This window comes from Amphiura filiformis, chromosome 18 (assembly GCF_039555335.1).
Source record: "Amphiura filiformis chromosome 18, Afil_fr2py, whole genome shotgun sequence".
NCBI lineage: Eukaryota > Metazoa > Echinodermata > Ophiuroidea > Amphilepidida > Amphiuridae > Amphiura > Amphiura filiformis.
Window position 1 is genome coordinate 15,897,542 of NC_092645.1, and position 22,748 is coordinate 15,920,289.

Here is a 22,748-nt window from a genome sequence, read left to right on the forward strand (position 1 = left end):
TTTAAGGTTTTTGCATCTTTAAAAGTTGTTTACATTCACTGTATTTACTTTTAACATTTAATGTATCCAATTTTGAGTCTTGTACACAATTATGGTCACCTCCAATAACAACATTATATTTTGCATTTTTCCTTATCCATATATCTATAAAATATTTCTCTTTGAGATGCTACAGTAGGTGCATAAACATTCACAAAAGTATACTTATCATTACCCATGTTTACATTGACAAGAAGTCTTCGCCCATCTTCAGATTTGTGATAATTTACAGCAGAATCATGGATATTAACCTCAAAAATCCAAAGAAAACTGGCAGCAGCCCAGCACAACATGGGAAGAAACATATTAAACATCACACAAGGACAGGAAAAGCAACAGAAGGATCAGGGAGCAGACCCAAAGTTCAAGACATCTTAGAAACCATTAAAAGCAGAAAATGGACCTGGGCCGGCAATCTCAGCCGCAGACAAGACAGTCGTTGGAGCTCAACTCACACATCGGACACCTTATGCATGTTATGGGTGGAAGTGAAATAGAGGACGCCAATGGAAACGATGGAGGGACGAGCCGCAACATTACTGGGGAGAAGTGAACTGGTACCATAAAGCACAAAACAGAGACACGCGGAGACATAATGATGAGGCCTTCATCCTGCAGTGGATTGATAATGGCTGAAAAAGTAAGTAAAGTAAGTTGTTTAATGTGTTACATTTTAACATTAAAAAGAACATTTGGGCAAAAACAGCTTAAAATAATTGTTTAAATTTAACCAATTCTTTTACATTTTCCAAAAACATTAAGGGATCTAAAATGAGCGTTTATTGCGTTTCGACAGTATTTTTTGTAGGACATGAGAGCACCTCAGACCTATCGAATTGCATTCTGAATACGAAGCATGTCTTTCTGATATCAAATAATTTTCATTTTTTGAAAATCACAATATAATACAAATTTTATGACAAATTATAAAAATTTGATATTTTCAAATTGTTGATATATAACAGTCCTCGAAGTAAATTATATAAATCTAATGATATATTCTTAAAGTGTATGTAGCAGGGAGGAAAAGCCGACAGTCAATTGAAAATTTTGACCTTTTCATATTGAAGATATGGATTTTTTCTCAAAAAGACCTATTGTTTTTTTGTGTTTTGGGAAAAAAATCCATATCTTCAATACGAAAGGTCAAAATTTTCAATTGATCGATAAAGTTTACTTCAAGTACTGTTAAATATCAAAAATATCAATTTTTAATGATTTGCCATAAAATGTGTAATAAATTGCAAATTTCAAAATATCAAAATTATTTGATATCAGAATGACATTCTTCGTATTCAGAATGCAATTCGATATGTCTGATGTGCTCTGATGTCCCAAAATAAATACTGTCCAAACGTTTATACCCCAGCCCTTAATGTATGAGAAAACTTTTTAGGTAGCTGGTATTCTTTAAGTAATAATTTTGTATGTAACATTTATATTAACATAAAAGATATTTACAAGTACCTAGCATCATCTTACATGCAAGCTTTATTTAATATTGTGGAGTATTTCCAACATGAACACTATAGTAAACATTCGGGAAAATCTTAGGATTACCCGAGATATGGTAATGCGATGATCCGCCTACATTGGATCAGAAAGAAGGCCACTGAAACTATTAACCCTGGCGAGGGCATATACAAATCACATGCACAATCCGCTGTAAAGAATTGTGCACCCGTTTAATGAGAAACTTCGCGGGATAGTAGGCGGATCGTCGCATTACTGAGGAAGTCGCCCGACCTAGATGACGAAACTGTCTACTCTAAATTAGATTTGTGTAAATATTGTGAACTTTATCCTATTGATGAACTTAACTTTAGAAGTAACGGGTACGCCCGGTGTCAGGAAGTATATATGTCATCAGGTATGACTTTAAAAAGTGGGGTCATCGAGGATATCGAGGGCTTGAGCCCCCTCATAAATATTGGTGCGTGGGCTGGAATACCTTTCAGCTCACCCCCCCCCCCCTAATAATCCTAGGTGAAGTCAACAAATTGTGATAAAATAGAGGGAAAATGGATGTTTGTGACCTATATTTTGCAAAATTTTCTGACTCCGAGGGGGTTGGGACCCAGAATGCCCCACCAAACATTTTTCAATTTTCAGCCCCCTCCCCATGTTGAAAATCTTCCTAAGATCATGGTATCCACCTCGATTTACAAGTGGCTCCCCCGGTGTTGACACCAGTTGGAATTCAAAGACTATTCTCATTTTAAAGTCCATTGCAGAAGTGTTACATCATCACAGCACTAATATCTATAAATCAATCACAGTGTGCATGAGATGCTTACGTATTATTGTATTAACATTACCTAACAGTAAAAAAGAATATCTAGCCGAATAACCATAGCAATTATTTTGGCATTTATTGGTGTGGGTTTTTACTTCGCAACCCAAAAGCTTCAAAATCCATGGACACTACGTGGGAGGGCCGCTGCCAATTTTTGGTAAGTGCATATTGTGCAGCATTACAATTTGTGTATTCAAATGGCTTCAAGAGAGAATTAAGGTTAGAGACAGCATACTCAGAGATATTCAATCATTGAGGAATGCGAAGAAACGAAATACTTTGACATAAAAAAATATTTCGATCTCATGTTGAATTTTGATGTGCAAGGTTCATCCATTATCAATGAAAACTAATCAATTTGATACAGATTGCACTCGTATACGCAATTTTGTTGGGTTTATAGAGCAATTAATTAATTATTGATTAAACAAATACAATGTCGTATGTGCAGCCCTATTTTAGTGGCACGTCACAGAAAGTCATATGTGGTACACATGACTTTCTTGTAAATCCAACAAGTTCTCTTATGCACACCCAAGTTTTTAGTGGTGGAAAATAGGTGAAAGTATACCAAGCGTTATAAACTACAGTGCTGATCAAGGCAGACCTTTTGAATAACCCGCTCGTGATATTTAACGTTTACCAGACTTCGCAGATACCAGTATCATGGAAAAAATTTATATTTAAAACAATTCGTGGGTATTATTTTCAAGCCGTAACACGTAACATCACCGACACGTACTTTGACGGGGTTCCTGTTTGAATATACCAGTCATTGAAAAAATCTCAAAGTTCCTTACCAGCCATTGTGTATTTCCACGGAGGGGGCTGGGTGATATGGGATGTAGGCCTAGGTAAGTAAATATAGGCTAGTAAATAAACATCTCAAAAAAGTAACTAACCCCCCTTAAATAACGACCATTATTCAAAAACGGGTGATTATATTACAAATCTGTAAAATGCGTTGGAAGCAGAATTTATTTCTGCACATTTTGACAACTCATTTGTAGCAATGTCACAGCGTACATTTAAATCAATGTAGCCCAAGATTTGAAAGTTGCACTAAATTCTATTGATTTTGTATTCAGTGTAATGGAAAGAAATCGGTGTAATGATATCTGAGTGTTTTTGTATTGTAAAAATTTGTATGTAAGTGCAACTTTCAAATCTGGATCTGACTACATTAAATTGACCGGTGTTTTATTGTTTTCTGGGCTATTGTATTAATGAGGTGTCAAAATGCGCAGAAATAAATTCTGCTTCCAACGCATTTTACAGATTTGTAATACAATATCCCCTTTTTGAATAATGACCATTATTTAAGGGGGTTAGTTACTTTTTTTGAGATGTTTATAGCCTAGTTTGAGGCTAGATTACTGTTAGTTAGGTGAAAAAGTTCAATTTGGTGACCACTCTCTGGCTAGTAAGGTTTGACGATTAATTCGACTTCTATGGACCATTTAGAAAAAAATAGCCACCATGTCCTCGCGAAAATCCCGGCATTTTTCGCTAGAGGCCAAAATCCAAAATGGCCGCCGCCACCATTTTGAAAATTTAAGTTTTGAACCAGAGCACCTATAATCATGCACAAAGACACTTTTTTGGATATGTCGAGTACAAGGATTCCGATTCTGACATTAGTTAGAAATTAAAGAATCATTTACACACAGAAATCCAAGATGGTGGCCGCCGGCGCCATCTTGAAAAAAATAAGTTTTGAACCAGATTACCTAAAATCGTGTACAAAGACACTTTTTCCGGTAAGTCGACCCCAAGAAATCCGAATTTGACATTAATTTGACGTAATAACTTAATTTTTGCCCAGAAATCCAAAATGGCCCCTATTTGGTAGTGCGTAAATGTGATTTTTGAATGAGAGCAGAAGCATAAGTGTGTCATTTCCGCCTTATCTGGGGTTCATGTCCCTTATATGGGGTTTAAACTGCCTTATCTTGGGTTTACATCCCTTATCTAGGGATAAGGCGTCTTACCTGTGGTTTAGACGGCCTTATCCTGGGTTTACGTTCCTTACCTGTGGCTAAGATGCCTTAACCTTAGCATATCGCAGTCTAAACCCAGACAAGGCATCTAAACCCCAGATAATGCGCCGTATGACCCCAGATAAGGGACGCAGACCGCCGATAAAGCAGTCCAAACCCCAAATAAAGCGCTTTAACCCTAAATGAGGAACATAAACCTAAGATAAGGCATCTAAACCCCACATAAGGTGCCTTAACTCTAGATAAGGGTCGTTAACCCCAGATAAGGGTCGTAAACCTCAGATAAGACATCTAAACCCAAGATAAGGCGCCTTAACCCCAGATAAGAGACGTAAACTCAGATATGGCAGTTCTAAACCCCCGATAAGGCGCCGTAACCCCAGATAAGGGACGTACACCTCAGATAAACCAGTCCCAACCCCAAATAAGGCGCCTTAACCCTAAATAAGGAACATAAACCTAAGATAAGAGAAGTAAACCCTAGATGGCGCCTTATCTGGGGTTTAGACTGCCATATCTGAGTTTACGTCTCTTATCTGGGGTTAAGGCGCCTTATCTTGGGTTTAGATGCCTTATCTGAGGTTTACGACACTTATCTGGTGTTAACAACCCTTATCTAGAGTTAAGGCACCTTATGTGGGGTTTAGATGCCTTTTCTGGGGTTTCTGTTCCTTATTAAGGGTTAAGGCACCTTATTTGGGGTTTAGACTGCTTTATCTGTGGTCTACGTCGCTTATCTGGGTTACGGCGCATTATCTGGGGTTTATATACCTTATCTGGGTTTAGACTGCGTTATGCTAAGGTTAAGGCATCTTAGCCACAGGTAAGGAACGTAAACCCAGGATAAGGCCGTCTAAACCACAGATAAGACGCCTTATCCCTAGATAAGGGATGTAAACCTAAGATAAGGCAGTTTAAACCCCATATAAGAGACATGAACCCCAGATAAGGCGGCAATGACACACTTATGCTTCTGCTCTCATTCAAAAATCACAATTACGCTCTTCCAAATGGGGGCCATCTTGGATTTCTAGGCAAAAATTATGTTGTAACGTCAAATTAATGTCAGATTCGGATTTCTTGGGGTCGACTTACCGGAAAAAGTGTCTTTGTACACGATTTTAGGTAATCTGGTTCAAAACTAATTTTTTTCAAGATGGCGCCGGCGCCACCATCTTGGATTTCTGGGTAAATATGAGTTCGTAATGTCATATTTGAAATCCTTGTGGTCGACTTATCCAAAAAATTGTCTTTGTACACGATTTTAGGTCCTCTTGTTCAAAACTAAATTTTTCAAGATGGTGCCGGCCACCATCTTGGATTTCTGGGTGAAAATGATGCCGTAATGTCAAACTAATGTCAGAATCGGAATCCTTGTACTCGACATATCCGAAAAAGTGTCTTTGTGCATGATTATAGGTGCTCTGGTTCAAAACTTAAATTTTCAAAATGGTGGCGGCGGCCATTTTGGATTTTGGCCTCTAGCGAAAAATGCCGGGATTTTCGCGAGGGACATGGTGGCTAATTTTTTTCTAAATGGTCCATAGAAGTCGAATCAATCGTCAAACCTTACTAGCCAGAGAGTGGTCACCAAATTGAACTTTTTCTCCTAACTATGCATGAAATGGGCTACGGTATTAAAGATGTTAATAGATGATGCATGTTTTTTTTCTACATAGTGATTTTTATCACTAAAAGCCAGAATTACCGCTTCATTTCAGATTTATTTCACGGGCCACTGAACAGTTTCCCCACAAAGATAGATCAGGTTGCTCTTGTGTCTGTCGAGTAAGTTATTTATTTTTCCATTTCCATTTCTCAAGCTGTTTTTTACAATGTGAAGTATTACTGATGCTCTAACAATGAGCATACAAATGTTGTTAGGGTTATTCAATGTTAAGGGCAGGACAAGACTTTTGGTAAGCCAATTAATTAGGAAAGGGAAAGGCAATTTTGGCAGGTTGAAAAGGGGGAGAGAGCGAGCGATTTTGGCACAATTTAGGGACACCATCAATTATCAAAAAAGTAATAAAACGCTTTAAAAAAACACTTATGACAACAGTAAGGAAATGTGCAAATATTACAAGTATGTTAAATTCTATGCTCGCCACGCGCGAATTTTATGTCTAGAACATTCAAGGTTTGAAATATTTAAATGAGGTATATCTAATAGTAATGTGTGTGTCGTTACATCATGTGTCCGGGTGTGTTCTAGTCCGCGACCATTTCTTTTTTATTGAAATCGATTGCATATGCGGGTATAAAAGTGAAATGACATTGCGTAATTGTGCTTTTTGGTCAATTATAATTGTTCATATCATACTTTATGACGCTGGACATGCAAAATCCAAATTTGTCTTGCCTTTGTATTTCAGATATCGTAGGGTTCCGAAACACATCTTTCCAGCAGCCGTAGACGACTGCACCAAGGCCACTTTATACTTGATTCGTCATGCCAAAGACTACCACGTTGACGCAAATCGTGTCGCGGTAATGGGTGACAGTGCAGGAGGTAACATTGCTGCCACTGTGTCGCAAAGACTAACATTTGATGCAAAATATAAACACGTGCCTAAATTGAAACTGCTGAGGTTTGATCTACGCTTGTTTACAAGCTTTTGATTTCAATTTGCCATCATACCAGCAGCATGGGCATCATCTAGCGGTTCCTCTTATGAAAAATCTCATGATATGGTTTTGGTCTTATTACCTCCAAGGCAATGACGAACTGGTGAAATATTTCGCCACAAATAATCACACTTCATCAACAGCCAAGAAGTCTCCTATTGCTGAGTTTGTACCACATGATCGCATTTCAAACAAATTTAAATATGGCGAATGTGTACCTCCGGAATCTAACGACTTTGGTGAAGAAGGTGTATATCAATCCATCAAGAAAACGTTGTTAAATCCAGATTTTGCGCCACTTATGAGTTACGTGGCTTACCAGAAGCGTACATCCTGATCAGTGAATTTGATGTGTTGAGAGACGATGGGATCTTGTATGGCCACAGGTTGGAAGAAGCAGGGGTTAAAGTCACACAAAAGCACTACGATACTGGGGTTCATGGCATGATGGCTCAGTCTGGATACTCAAGTACTTTTAACTTGCTTCCAATAGAAGTTGCGGTTTCGGCTAGAAATGATCTAGTGAATTTTTTAATGTTTTGCATGTTTTCACCGTAGTACTTCGTAAATTTTAAAAATGAAAGATATAAGAATTTTATGAAAATACCTCATTTTCAATAAGTTCCACGGATTTATATAACAATATAACAATCAATGAGAATTCGAAATACCAATCAGTCACTTTTGTTTCAACAGAGTGATCCAGTGTCTGACAAAAAAAGAATGAGAAAAGTGACGCTCTGACAAAAAATATAAGAGAAAATCGGGAAAATAAATTACAAGAAAATGGGCAAGGATACCGTATCCCACCAAAATATACCCTATCATTGGCCAAAATAGCGTAAATTACAAAATTTGTACACGCTGTGAAACCCTTTTCTGAAGCTCGAAGAGAATGTACAAAACGGTATGTAGGTATACATTGATGTGCTTTGTATTGCTGGATTAATAGCATATTATTGGCTATACAAAATGACTGTTTACATGCAAAATTCTTTGAAACCAAACAGACTACCAACACATTAGAAAATCTACAACAACTTAATTGATCCAAATCTAGCACGAAAACACGTTTTCATTTGTATCATAGTAACAAAATTCTTCACTTAAGGGAATATTCAGGAAAATATGAGGATTTCCCAACGTATGAAAATCATAACTGAATTGTTATTGCAACCAAAGAGTGTTTCCCCAGAAAATGTCATAACACACAAACTCTTGCATGATTACTCCCGCGTTGAAATGTCTTTCCGCACCCCTATATATATATTTATATCCTTCATTAATAGATTCTTGTTTATTGATTGGTTAAAAGTGTGTCACGTGATCAAAAATAAACACACTATTCTGGAAAGAAGTGGAAAAAATACTATTTACGTCCGTAAATAGTACCTCCAAGCCGTAAATAGTACTTCTGGATATAATACTATTTAATGAAAGCAGCATACAAACGTTGCAGTCCATAAAGCATAAAAATAACTTTGAACATCGACATTGTCTATGAGAATATTTTGTCACTCACTGCCGTAAAACGACAACACAAACATGGCGAAATATTAAATCAAGTTGGAGTGGCTGCTTCTGCTGAAGAAGATTCACGATTTCAGCTGTTTAATTTGAACTTTTGTACCAGTTCTAGCGCAGGAATATTGACTGAATTCAGACCACAGACCAACACAGAGTCAGATTCAGAGCGACACTGATACGGTAAGCTTAAAAACAAACACTGACAGTGCGAGACCAGTCTCGGACCGCCTAGGCCATTGAGTGCACGATGGCCTTCGAGTTTACACATGTAAATCTTGTTACATGCAACAATTTGAACAAATAAACACTGACAGTGAGTAAGCTTAAAACCACTAATGCGCCTGTCACACTACACCGAATAGGTCTTCCCTACAAGAAACGGATGGTATTTTAGTAAATCCGTTGTTGTTCGTCAATGATCGTTTTATGTTCTTGTTATGTCCTGCTATCATCCGCAAAATGCGTTTCGTGTTAGGTGATGTTCGTTAAGTCCGTAGGCAAGTTTTGTGCATGCACAAAACTTGAAACGGAGTGTACCGAATACACATGTTCGGTATTTATCCGATGGTGCTGCATATTGCCGGAGTTTGTTAGCTATCCTTTCGTTCATGTTCGTTCTTTGTTCGTTGCACTCGGCCCGTGTTCGTTGCAAATACGTTCCTGTGAGGCCTTCACCACCGGATAGCATATTTTTGCATTCGGTGATGTACGTTGACCCAGACCGTGTTAGTGTCACACTACACCGGATCGGTCTTCCGTATAAGAAACGGATGGTATTTTAGCAAATCCGTTAGTGTTCGTCAATGTTCGTTTTATGTTTTTCATATGTCCTGCTATTATCCGCCAAATGCGTTTCGTGTTAGGTGATGTTTGTTTAGTCCGTCGACAATACGTTTCAAGTTTTAACTAGGCCTATCTTGAAGCATGGTGGAGTTTTCATATAATCTTTTAACCAATCAATGAACAAAAAAATCTATGAATGAAGGATATAAAACAAATATATACTGCCTTCATTCGAGGTTCTGGTTAAAACTATGGTCCCTCGCTGAGACCAATATAGTATACTATTTTCCTGACGGGCGCAGCCCCTATTGATTTCACCTCGGGCCCATAGTTTTAACCAGAACCTCTCATGGCAGTATATATTTGTATAATATAGATGAGTTGACCTATGATGTCACATGTTTACATTCAGACCACCCTATGTTGTTTCAAGCCAGGCAAAATAACACAGGAGTGTCTATTATAATGGCAGGCCACATAAATCTCTTCAAAACTCGACTTTGTAAACAAGTTTGATAACATTTTTAGTATTATTTGCTTTGAAACCAAAGTTAATGAATAAAAATCATCTTCTTCCATGTAAACTATTATAAGTGTTTTTTGCCTGGCAGTTTCGATCTCAGACCAACAGAGGGCGTATCAAATGTAAACACATGTCAACTCATCTATAACCGCAGAAAATAATACAAATCGAGTGCTTAGAGCAAAACTAGCTATGTCCACAATTACATGTTACTCATTTCGGCAACAAATGGACGGTTAATTTTGCCCTCTTTTATATAATGTAAGTGACATTGGGGTATGTACATGGTCACTTGCGTCTAACTAACCATACTAACTGTTTAAGTGGCCATGCATATACCCCAAAGTCACTTGCATTTATTATGAAGGGCAAATTAACCATTCGAAATGAGTAACATGTAATTGTGGACATAGCTAGTTCTTGCTCTAAGCCCTCGAAAGGGAAAACGTATGTAACCTAACTGTTACTAAAATATAGTTATAATTACAGGAACCTGGAACCATCATTTATTACAAAAATAACAAAAGAAAAAAATATCCTTATTTTTACACAGTAAAATCCCATTGAAAAACGTGGCGGCGCTGTTTAATGAGGCTCATTATGAAGAAGATGTTTCTCCAGAAAATCTTCCTCATCAGTGTTACTCCACTTGAAACATCAGCTAACAGTAAAAGAGTGGCAAAATGGGAGGAGAGATCTATCAATCACCCACCAACTTTGAATATTCCTCTTGGCGAAGAACCACAACCTGCTGCAGGTGCAATTTGGATTGAATGGAAATACGTCAATTAGTTAAGGTCTGGTGTAGGAAGATGTCAAGTCAACCTCAGCAAATGTGGATATCAAAGGAATGCAGATGTAACCTGTGATTGTTGAACAGAACCACATACAATAGAACACCTACTGTGTTGCCCTCAACTGGAGCAAACATGTAACTGAAAAATGTGTGCAGGCTAAGAAGAAAGTACAGACCAACTCGCACCGATACTACACATGAGATAGTGTACATCTACTACTTTAACAGAACAACTCGAACTCATCATGTACTAATATTTGACACCACCATAAACCAAGCAGATAGAGACCAATCACCTACAGGCGAAGTCCTATAACACATTCAAAAATAATTCCCGGCACTGCGGCCATAATTATTCAAGGTTAAAAGACGCTATACTTTTTCTGAGTTCTTGCAATGAGAGAAATAATTTGGTGTGCTTGTTAACCCGATTTGAGCAACTTTGAAGTTTGACCACTGTGTTGACCTTTAACCTTGAATATGGCCGGAGTGCCGGGAATTATTTTTGTTAACACCTTGAATGTGCCTCGTTCCAAGAAACAAGCTAGCGATCGCGCCTTTTCAGCAGTGGGGCCGCGCCTTTGAAACGAGTTGCCCACCACTGTCCGAGGTCAAGAAAATATTACCACGTTCAAGAACCTCCATAAAACCCACCTCTTTCCCACTCATTAGCTCTTTTTCCTTTCTTGTCTTTCTCTCTTTTAGCGCTTTGCCTACTTTTGTAAAAGGCGCTTTATAAATCGCATTGTTTATGTTTATGTTTTTAGCTTAAACATTGGCTTGGTGGAGTTTGGGGGATGTGGTCATTAAATTCCCGTATTACCGGACTAAATACATCTCAATACATGGTAGCTACAAATGGCCTGTGCGTGATTTGTCATTTTCGAACAATCGGCTCTCATTTATATGCGAAAATTCTCAGTGCATACAAAGCACGTGAACCTTTTGTTGGTGAACAGTCTGTTAATTATTTCGTCTATGGATAATCCAAATAGTTTGCTGTTACCCTAGTACAGAACAAGAATCACATATCATTTACAAAGTTGTGATACTGCTTACACTGGGTAATCACTAAACCTAATAAATAAATACAGAATTTTTTTAAAGATGTACATTGATATAAAAAGGGTTTATATAAAATAGGTTAAACAAGTTATTAGTACATGGCAGTACTGAGACTTATTTCTTAATAATTGTTAGATATTGTTGGAAATCATTTACCTCGTGGACATAACAATTGCATAATAAAACTAGTGTGGTACAAGTGCTCTTAAATCAAAACATATTAATTTCAAATAGCAGGTCATCTTATTCTACATTTAGCTATTATTCTTTTAAAATCATTTGTTTACATTGTACATGGAATGAAAGCAACTATCCTAAATACACAACTTTCTAGGTTCAAACCTCTCTTTTTGCTATAATTATTTTATTTTATCATTATAATATATGCGAAACTCCTAGTTGTCGAGGGTGCTGACGAAAATAGCTAACATATTGGCTTTTCCAACGGCACCTGGAAAACATATAATATAAAAAAATATTGAACTTTATTCATTGAATTATTTGGCTGATGGTTGTTATATAGATTGTACCTTTATATCCACCACCGATACGGATGTTTATATACGTTTTCAAGATAACCATACGAGAGTGGTTAGCCCCTAAGAAATTTTATCTTCTTGTTTGTGTAAGGTAATCGTAGATCGTAGATTAATATGTTCTAATATATATGTATTTTTTTGGAAAACAAAATGTCAACACAATATTATATAAACATAAAACAGATTTACACTAACAATGATTTAGAAACATTGGAAAACTTGTATTTAAAAAAAAGAACTTTGTTATGGAAAAATAGGGCAAAATGAAAACAATAAATGTTGACAAAACACAGGTTGACTGTATTGGACACACCCTCAACACACTGACAGAAACACTGACTGACCACGTCTACACAGATCGTGTTGCCATAAGGTCAGATTCGGACCTACAATCCAGGACTTTTGGTATATCTCTTCCCCCGCTCCCCCAATTCAATGTTGGAACAAGCCAGGTCCGTGAGAGCCTCCAACATTGACAGATGGGGAGTGGGGAAGGGTGAGATATAGTGGGGAGTATGTTACAGTACTTCACATACATTACATGCATGTTTCACTCGCCTCTCCAATTTTGATAGGGCCCGCATTTTCATTGTTTAGTGCAGGTGTGCCAAATATTTTTTTTTCGTGGATTGTAGCTTCGGGTTATTAAAACCCTAAACAGAACCTTATCTTGATATCTTTCTGCTCATTTCTCACCTATATTCCAATAAGTGGATGTATTCCTTGTACTGTATATAAACTCTGGTTTGCCGGTTTGTGGGATTTCCCAATCACAACTCGGATTGGATTTGTAAGTTGCAACCATCCAGCCTGAGTCCCCCGTACATCCATGATACATGTTGTTAATAAACCCTTGTCTACCTTTTGAAAGGTGTCTATGAATTTTAAAATACATAATTTACAAGTGAATACAAATTAATACAAACAGTACAGTTTCATATTTAATGATATTAATGATAAAAAATAAAAAGGCTGGTAATAAAGGTAAGATTAATATTGCAAATGGGATATGATATTGGATAGAGTATTTTGGTCTGCATTTTACAATTTAAAATTTCACAATTTCTATAATCATAGCATGAAAGACGCTTTTTCCTCGGTAACATTTGTGTTCTTAAGTCTTTTAAGGGTTTTCCATTTCTTATGAAATGAAATTGTTAAAATAATGGTTTTATAGGAAATGGGAAAAATACTTACTCGTAATGCACAAACTGATATTCTAAAAACATACTATGTGGGTCCGATTGGGCCGTCATCTGATAGAAAATGTTTTAGTGTAGCGCAATGACTTAACTATGCAGATAAACATCTCAAAAAAAGTAATAATAATCCCTTAAATTACCCCTTAAATAATGGCCATTGTTCAAAAACGGGCTATTCTATTAAAATTTGTAAAATACTTTGGAAGCAGAATTTATTTCTGCGCATTTTTGTCGCCAAAAGGTGCTAGATTCACTATACTTCAAGACAATACTTTCAACACCCCCCCATGTCAAAAAGAAACCTACGCCACTGTTCCGGGAACACATTCCTAGTAGATCCCAAGACACCTCAGACCCCCTCGTGTCGCTCAGTGCGACGAGGGTGTTGACGCGTTTACCAACCCAAACAGTGTGACGGATGCCTGCCTCCTCATTTATTATGTTTGCCCCCGCTTGCCCCCCCCCCCCCCCCATGCCTAGTTACGCCACTGCCCAAAATACAAGGTTTACTCTTAATCTTCTGTTTTCCTTCCATACCTCCTTCCCTCTTTCACTCCCCTTGTACCAAAAAAGCAGAAAGAAGGATCCAGTTAAACTTTTAAAATATACATATGTATTTTGCTTACCCTGGCAGAGAAAAGCTATATTGACTTTCACCACAAATATCCACATAAGGCGCTGAAACCAAACGGTTCCTTGAAAACCAGTTCAGGTGGTTAGAGCCCACTCCATTAAACCGTAGACTCATGACCTCGTTAGCATTGTCGTCTAACAGAGCTATCTTTACCTGAAATTTGAAGAACACACATTGGTAAGCCCTGAGAGTGTAACATAAGATTTAATGAAATGTCTCAATGTCGTCAATGTCAAAGCAATACACAAATGATTAAATTACTTTTTATCTCGACGAAAAATAGTATATAGTATACTGCAAATAATGACTCTCAGTATACTGTAGTATGCAGGAGCTTCAAATGTTGTTTGTTCGAAATATATACACACGCAGGGGACTTTACAGGATACAAATGCGAAATTCTTCCATGTTGAAATTGCATCCATAACCAATTAGGTATTACCATTTAAATCAGTTATGGGTCCAAGTGATGTGCACATAATTCACACCTTTTGGATATTCCGCGTTTCCCAATGAACAGCAAAGGAACTTTTGTAATGTCCCTTAAAATTTGTATTAAGTTGACGTGCATCAACGATATCTTCATTGCATGGTTCAGGTCGGTCCCATACTTGATATGGATCGTATATATCAAATGTTCCATCTTCAACATCAGTTGATGTTGTAACACCAGCTACAGCTTTAAACACTAGTTGCCATCCAAGTTCTGTTTATAAAAAAGAAATTCTTTTAGAACGCATTCGCGTCTAATGTGCAATAGAGTAAAATGCCGAATTTAATGTCAAAAATATAAATGCTAAGACATTAGTGCAGTGTACACGTTAAAGAATGTCATAGGCTATTCCAAAAGAGCAGGGGATCATCCCGGTACTGTTGACTGTACTTCGAAATTGCACTCATCTTATCTAGGTTCCAGAGTAAAAGATAAGTACAGCTTGTCTGTACGCAGTGCGATAATACTCATACATATGAGGGAGGCCCTAGTAAGGAAGAAGAAGAAGACCAATGTCAGTTTAAGCAATAATTACTGTTCAAGTACCGGAAAATGTCTACGTGTACCTACAACCATCGCTAGAGAGGTCCACTGTCTGATGTTGTTGTACAAAGTGTCCTATTATTCCTATATCCTATGATTCCCTTTACTTGTTTACCCCCCGGTCTGCATCCTGATCAGGATTGATTTGAGTGGGGGACGACTTTTTTTGTTGTAATAGGTGGATATACACCCTAATCATTTCTTATTGGACTTCGTTCAACGGCTTTTCATCAGTTAATGTGAAGTACATCAATAGAGGTACATGGAAGATAGTCAATTTCCTTGATTAGTTTTTGTCGATTTTAAAACTGGATCTTCGTGTAATCAAATGCTTGTAAGTTTGCTTTTTGAGGTCACATTGGATTCACTGGGGTGCCATAATGTGCAGGATTATGTAGTGCATCTGTTTAAAACTCTGTCGGGATACTTTCCCTACCTTCATTACAAGATTGGTCAATAGAGCATGCTGAGAACGACGAGTTTTCAGGGGTTTCTTCTACCTCATAATTAGCGGGACATGGAACTGAAAAGAATTAAATTTATTGATCACCAACGTTATCTTTAGAAGTACATAACGGTACGTACAGCTCAACATATATTAGCACACAAAGTTTTACAGAAAAGGTTAGATGCCGAGTTATATAAAGGGTATAAAACGTTTAAATAGCATTCATAAAACATTTTTGAAAACGTGATCAAAAACGTTCTAACAGAATGTTATTTAACTGTTGAAAAAATATTTTGCAAAAATGTTTGCTCACAATTTTTACAATAATGTATTGAAAATGTATTCACGATCTTTATATAATAAGGCTGATAACTGTTATTGAAACGGTTTAAAAGAACATTTTGTTTTTGCTGGGGTGTGACTTTGAGAGGATGTTACATTTCATGATCTGTAATTCCTGTGATGCAAGTAGGAAGTATAAACATTAAATGAGTACTATAATACCTGGACAGGTATATAATCTTCAAATCCTGATGAATTTTGTCCCTGGTAATGACTGCTCAAAATAAATATTATTACACTTGAAAAAGTCGCCATGTTTAATAAAAAAAGGTATTGAGCAAATCAGCTTGTTATCCTATACTGCGACACGTCATGTCGACACCTTGTTGCTCTGTAATCTCGTTAAGGAAAGTTATAATCATTTTAATGGTAAATGATCGGATTTAAATGTAGACCTATACAAAACTGCAAAGCCATAACATGCTCTAAATTCCTAACAGAAACAGTTTCTTCACTCATAACTTTTATTGAACCTGATTACTTCAATCTCATGCTACTCTTATTTTCATGGACTCATTCCTTACTCTGAGCATGGAGATAATGCTCTGAGTCATGTTAAATGCAATTTTCTTCAATGTACGCTTGACTACTTTAGTGTGTCCACTGTTCACAACTGAGAGCAATAGTCGCATGTTTTTGACGAGGTGTCTTATTTCTTCTTAGTTAATCGATGTTATTATATTTTGTTTTCTAAACATAGTGTGGCGCAAGCCTCATGGCGTTCTGTCTGGCGTGATGTACTTGTTAGCCACCATCTTCAGCAGTGTTGTAGGTCAAGACCAGCTAAACATGGTCCTGGTCTCGGTCTCGGTCTTGAAACTACTTTACTCGGTCTCGGTCGCGGCCCTCATGATCTCGAAGTCTCGGTCCGAGACCATTCTGAGTGTGATCATCTGATAGCCCAAATCCTCACTTGAATTTCTTTATTTGTGCGCAGAAGGGTTTTTAAACCCTTCTATTAAAATAGAATATAAACTTGAACTAAATCACAAATTTACAGTCTTACCTCAGGACCTACTTATTTATGATGAAATAATTTGGCATTTTGGCAATATTTTATTGTAAACAAATCCATGCTTCACAATCAATCTGTTCTTATTCCATAAAACATTTTTCCATGTATAGCATAGCTCCATGGGATCATACAGGTACTTTTCGTGCACTCTTTTGAAGGAGTATTTCATGATCCTAGCTTCCTCTTTTTATGACATTTTCCAATAGATATTCACGAAAAAAGCTTTTTCCAAAAACTTTAGTTTTCCGATTTTGTGTTGCGAGTTATGCATTATAATGTGTATGACACTGCTCCATGGACCAATGTGTTGTAATTTCACGTATTCAATTTTGGCCATATTTTTTCTCAACGAATTAAACCCATATTGTAACATTTGCTCAGTTGACACTCTCAATGTTATTTTTAATTCTGTTTGTACACGATTGTAATGTACCAAGACAGTAGGTGCTGTAGTTTTGTTAAAATCCGAGATTTTGAATAACCGTCTGAACAACACGGTTTATTATTACGATGGAAATATTAGTCGAACGCGTATGCGATATTCATAACACAGTACGTACATGACGTGCGGGACGGTTATACACACACATCAAAGGACCGTACCGTAGAGTAACCAATTTTCTTTGTCTCGTTTGTTCGGGTCAACATTAAGGGGATATTACAGGGAAAAAATCCTTATCTATTTTTCACGAAATTCCCCTTTAAGTTTGCTTGAACCCCTTATTGTTATGTTTTGAATCTATAATTTAAAAAATGTGACCCCTTGTTTGAAAACCTAGTGGTAGATAATTGATTGTATGGTTCATCGTGTACCAGTCATGAAGATATGAATCCTTAATGCGTATAAATTTCAAGCCCGGCCTCGGTCTCGGTCTCGGTCAGGCCTCGGTCTTGGTCTCGGTGTCGGTCTCGGTCTCGGACTGCCTGGTCTCGGTCTCAGTCTTGGTCTTGGACATGCTGGTGTCGACTACAACACTGCTCTTAAGCGTGTCCCATATGTTCTTTATTGTGTTCAAATATGGGCTCTTCGGAGGCCAATCGAGAGTTCTATCCCTTTCATGTCTAGAAAGTTTGCACCGCTTTGGATACTCGTTCAGAATTCAGAATCCCTCGTTCTGTAACCTTTGAAATCCCACCCTTTACTAGTACTAAATTGAAATGCTTGAATCCTTTTTCAACAAGATTGCAGAGCAATAAATGAGGTATCAAAATTCCTAGTATAAGATGGTGCACTCAGTGACTTATTAATTTGCTCAATACTCTCTTGGTTATTAAAGCCATATTATAACATAACATTTGCTGAGGAGAACGCCCTCAAACATTTTTTAAATTCTGGTTCATGCACGATTGTAATGTACTTTAGTCAATAAAGATACTCTGCAAAAATCAAGACTTTATGTGCTGTAGTTTTATTATTTTATTATTACGATGGAAATATTAGTCGAACACGTATGCATAGTACGTACACGGCGTGCGGGATACACACACACACACCCGAGGATCGTACCGTATTACAACCGCGGGAGTAACATGCATGGGCGCTAGTAGTAAATTCCATTTTCTATGCTTTGCCTCACTTGTTCGGCTCAAAATTAAAAGGGGACATATCTGACAGTAAAAGCTAACATTTTATGGAAAATAAATACTATTCTATTTTTACAGAAATGTTATACTATGGCTTTAAATCATGGCAACCTTTTCATGTGTAACGGTACTTTTCTTTAACAGTTTACATTATGAAAACAAAATCTTACCTTCGCATCCTATGATATCAAATCTCAGACATATCCATCCACTCCATTCTATTGGTAGTATCCTGATGTAATTAGCAAGCACAGGCGCAGGGAATATTCGTGTTATTACCGTGTTTGCATCTGTGTTACCATTAAAGACCTATATAAACAGTTTATGTGAAGAACTTCAATAGAGGTACATGGAAGATAGTAAATTCCCAGGGTAAGTTTTTGTAAACTTTTAAAACTGGTTCTTTAGTCGGGCTCTCATTCACGCGCGGATGGGAAATAGTGTTCACTTTATGTTTGATACGGTTTCTAGACTGAAATGTTGCGTAGAACACGCTCCCGTAGTCCACTTTAATTAAAAAATGTACCCAAAGTGCTTTTTCCGGGGGGTGCCCCTACAATGGGGGTCAAAATTACTAAAAATGTATTCAAAGACCAATGGTGGTGATTTTGGTGTCCAAATATATGTTTATGGACATGAGAAAGTCATTTAGACAGTTTACGAAATCCAAAATGGCTTCCTTAAGTTCCAAAATTCAAAATGGCGGCGAAAATGGTGAATTTTAGCCAAACTTATTTGAACGGCTTTTTCAGGCCAATGGTGGTGATTTGAGTTTCTATGAATATGTCTGTGGACATGAAAAAGTTATTTACATAGTTTATCAAAATCCAAAATGGCTGCCTTATACAAAAAAATTCAACATGGCCGCCAAAATGCCAAAAATTATTCTAACTTATTCGAACGGCGCTCTCGGCCCGATGGTCGTAATTTGGATGTAGGTATATGTTTGCGGACATGAAACAGTCATTTATATTGCTTATAAAAATCCAAAATGGCTACCCTATGCCCAACAATTCAAAATGGCGGTCAAAATGTCGAATATTAGTCTCCGGGATTAGTCTATATCATTTGAACGGCATTCTCAGGCCGATGGTGGTGATTTTGGTGTCCAGTTATATGTTTGGGGACATGACAAAGTCTTTCAGCTAGTTTACAAAATCCAAAAAAGTTGCCCTATGGTTCAAAATTCAAAATGGCGGCTAAAATAGTGAAAGATATTCTTAGGCTGATGGTAGCGATATTGTTGTACATGACATTTAGATAGTTGATGAAATCTAGACTGGCTGCCCTATGCTAACAAATCAAGTGGTGGCCAAAATTGCACATTTTATATTGATTTTATCTAATTATCATATAGACACATCCGCTCTTGGAACTTAATTTTTGTTTTAAATCTAAAGTCGCCTTGTCACAATATAATCACTTATAAATGGAACATAGATGCCCAAAATATTCAAAATGGCGTCATTAACCAAATGTTAATACTATAAACTAACACTATAAGGATCACATTTGATGTCCATTGATCTATTATGATTTAAAAAGGTAGTCCAAAGACGATTGAAAATGTTGTATATCCGTAAAATGTAAACTAGTTCTATCTCTAAACCTGGGCACTTGAAGACCTTGGCGGCCATAATATGAATTATGATAATCATTATAACGGAATAAGTAAAGTGATATACCCTAGAACTAAGCAGGGGGGTGTACCACCCCAAACGATTTTCATCCGCCATAAAAAAAAAAAACACGCGTATTTACGTCCAAACGACTTAAGCCAATCGTAGATCCATCCATTGCGCTCATTTTAGTGATAAAATGTTTGCCCAAGCACCTTACTCGGGGCACAGTGACATCGCCCCGATATCTTCATAGTAGAAATCGCCATGGTAGGTTGAATCCACAGCCACACATGGCTATTTTATTCGGACCTTATGAGATGCATATTATTAGCGAAGTGACCTGACTAAGGCTATGACAATAGACGGGGTAATTGATTTCTCGCTGTGTGAGCAAGCTTGTATACGACATTGCGGTCAATGGTTAATATACTGTCTCCACTTGAGTGAGTGCCGCTATAGCCTGCTGCGCGCTGTAGTCCATAGGCCTACAGGACCAACGCAATATAAAATTGAGAGTTTTGGTCAAATTTTGAGTTCAAAGCGCACGGCCAATTTTCAAAGCGCACGCTAACGACTATAATATCTGTTCAACACGTATTTTCAAGTGTATGAGACCACATCTGGTTTCTTGAGAAAAATTCATTTACGGGAGATATTCATCATTTTCTAACCCAGTATCCGAAGATTTTCGTCTGATATCAAAATCGTGCATAGCAATTCACGTGTATCGATCCCGTGTATTCATTTTAATGTCTCTGCTGCACCAAATAATTATTAGCCAGGCGATGTCGGTGTGCGGGACCGACCATTAAAGATGGCCATGCGGTGGGGGAGGTGAGGCCCATCAGGATTTTCATTTCACTCTTGTAAAATTATTCCAAGATATATTGACTTTCTACTTGTTAATTAGGTTGAAATAGTCATTTCCTTTTATATTTATGAGAAAATTCGGTGAAAATCGCACTTTAGATTTAAAATCGTAGATTTTGTTTGCCGAATCTATTTTGCCTATACTTTTGTAGATAGCCAAAATTTCCCAATTTAACAAGGGTGTGCTCACATTATGACGTCATAGCGATATTATGACTGTGAGGAATGTGTAATCACTGGAGAGAGTAGACCTATAGCTATACTTTGGTACCAAATATAACGGCATATGACGTTTGTATTTGAAAATTAGGGGGGCGGGGGTTGCAACACCCCACCCCTTTGTAGTCCGTGTTACAAAATATGGCTCAGTAGTTCTATGGTTAAACTTACACACGTTTCCACTTTTGATCTGTTATGAGTGAAATTAATGTGCTAAAAGTGGCAATTATTGTTTATCATCTATCCTTGATCAATGGACACTCGCCTTTATCAGAAGGATATCAGGTCTTGGTCAATATTATTACCAAACAAGCGAATGTGATGGCTTTCTAAGAAATCCAGCTTTCGCAGTTACCTACTGACTCCAAGGAACAGTCGCTATTATACCATCATGGTGATAGCGGCATGAGGAAGAAACGCCTAAAAGTTCACTCCCTAGCAAAGGCTCTTTGACCATGCAGAAAATCCACGAAATGTCATATCCTGCGAGTAATATTCGTCGCAAACTGCTTTTACGGTTTGTATAAACAGACATATCCTCTCAACTACGGCTGGTTGCTTGAAAACGGCATCCCTGGACGAAGGCTCAGCACCCCTATAACGATTGTTCTACGATTAGCCCAGTTTGCCTTGGACATGAGCTGAGCTACACCAGTTAAAAATGGTAAGCAAGACCAATCTGTAATTGTTGGATCACAGCCTCATTACCGGTCCTCAACCAACCATCGGAAGAGGAAGTAACATACTGAGAGTTGCATTTACACTCGAATTTTTGGCTGATGAAGGCGAGTGTCCATTGGGAGAGGAGAGTACAGATATGATGAACAATAATTTTCACTTTTAGTAGATTGGACATTACATCAAAAGTGGAAACATGTGTACGTTTAACCCTAGAACTACTGAGCCATATTTTGTACCACGGACTACGAAGAGGGGGGGGGGGTGTTGCCCCTAATTTTCAATTGTATTTAGTACCAATATAGCTATGGGTCTCGTCTATCCAGTGATACCAAAAGAAGTACAAACATTCCCCACATAATATCGCTATGACGTCATAATTTGAGCACATCCTTGCCAAATTGAATATATGAATGCACAACCCACCCAAGTCCATACTTTCAAGTCCAAGCATGGAAAATTGTTGCTTATACATAGGCCTATCATATGAACAAAAGTTGAACCCCAAATCAACCCTCTACGTGGGTCTATTAGCATGTGAAATCCAAAATGGCCTATACCCGGCATGTATGATACACATTTGTTTTTTAGTTTTCTCAAAATCACTTTCGATGGACTTGGGTGGGTTTTGTATTCATGTATTCAATTCAAGTACAAAATGGAGCAAGAAATAGCTGATGAGCAGGCAGGATTTCGTGAAGGAAGGGGTACTAGGGACCAAATTGTCAATATCAGGAATGTGATTGAGAAATGCAGAGAGCATATACTTCCTCTTTACATGTGCTTCATAGATTACAGTAAAGCTTTTGACTGTGTTAGCCACCCTCAGATGTGGGAAACTATGAAAAAGATGGGTTTCCCAAGTCATCTTGTGGATCTGATCAGCTGCTTATATGAAGACC

The 22,748-nt window shown here is 37.5% G+C and overlaps 1 protein-coding gene across 1 annotated transcript; it reads left to right on the top strand.

The window, feature by feature from the left end:
• The first annotated feature begins 278 nt into the window (after positions 1–278).
• LOC140138986 (neutral cholesterol ester hydrolase 1-like) lies at positions 279–7,521 on the top strand. Its single transcript, XM_072160767.1, is given in 5 exon segments — positions 279–477; positions 6,057–6,123; positions 6,711–6,927; positions 6,929–7,265; positions 7,268–7,521. Coding segments are annotated over 5 exon segments (1,074 nt in total).
• The last annotated feature ends 15,227 nt before the right edge of the window (positions 7,522–22,748 follow it).